The 576-nt window shown below is 34.5% G+C and overlaps 1 protein-coding gene across 2 annotated transcripts in view; it reads left to right on the top strand.

Annotated features, from left to right (window-relative positions):
* PLSCR1 (phospholipid scramblase 1) overlaps positions 1 to 576 on the top strand; it is a 20,579-nt gene continuing 20,003 nt past the window's right edge. Inside the window, exon 1 of one of the 2 annotated variants that reach the window (XM_027769440.1) lies at positions 1 to 120. In XM_027769440.1, coding sequence (XP_027625241.1) covers positions 108 to 120 — 13 coding nt within the window. In that variant the 5' untranslated portion in view covers positions 1 to 107. The remainder of the gene's footprint in view (positions 121 to 576) is intronic. The other variant, XM_014585343.2, reaches the window with a different exon arrangement.

Genomic DNA, 576 nt, shown 5'->3' with positions numbered 1-576 from the left:
GAGTGTGAACGTTCGGTTGTAGAGTGCTCTGTGTCAGTAGTCATACTTGGCCTATCCATTTCTAGACCATGTATTAATATCGGGTCTTCTTTTTCAGAGCATAAATCATGGACGATCAAAGTAAGTATTATATTCAGTTCACTTTTCTTCCTATAATGTTAACTTATTATTTGTCATAATGTCTTATTCTGTTTCTGAAAGTACGTAATTTGCTTTGTTTTGTTTATACTCCAAAATCCCATGTCTAGTTTAATATTTTGACTGTGAAAATGTATGCAAGTATTCATCACTACTAATTTTTCCATTAAAAATAAGAAACTTACCGTAACTAAGAAGTGAAGAGGTTGGGGCCGGCAGGTGGCATGGTGGTTAAGGATGCTAGACTCCCATATGGCTGACTGAGGTTCAAGTCCCGAACCTGGTGGCTTGCTTTCTCTCTCTTTCTCTCTCTCTCTCTCACTCCCTGTGTCCCTCTCTGGTCAAATAAATAAATAAATAAATTTAAATAAAATAATTCCTTAAAAATATTTTATATAACATAATATTTTTCATCCAGAATAGTTTTCTGTGCCTTTA

Source organism: Tupaia chinensis, unplaced genomic scaffold (genome assembly GCF_000334495.1).
Source record: "Tupaia chinensis unplaced genomic scaffold, TupChi_1.0 Scaffold149537_1, whole genome shotgun sequence".
NCBI classification, from domain to species: domain Eukaryota; kingdom Metazoa; phylum Chordata; class Mammalia; order Scandentia; family Tupaiidae; genus Tupaia; species Tupaia belangeri.
The sequence above is the reverse complement of the archived record's forward strand: the minus strand, read 5'-3'. Positions and strand labels throughout refer to the sequence as shown.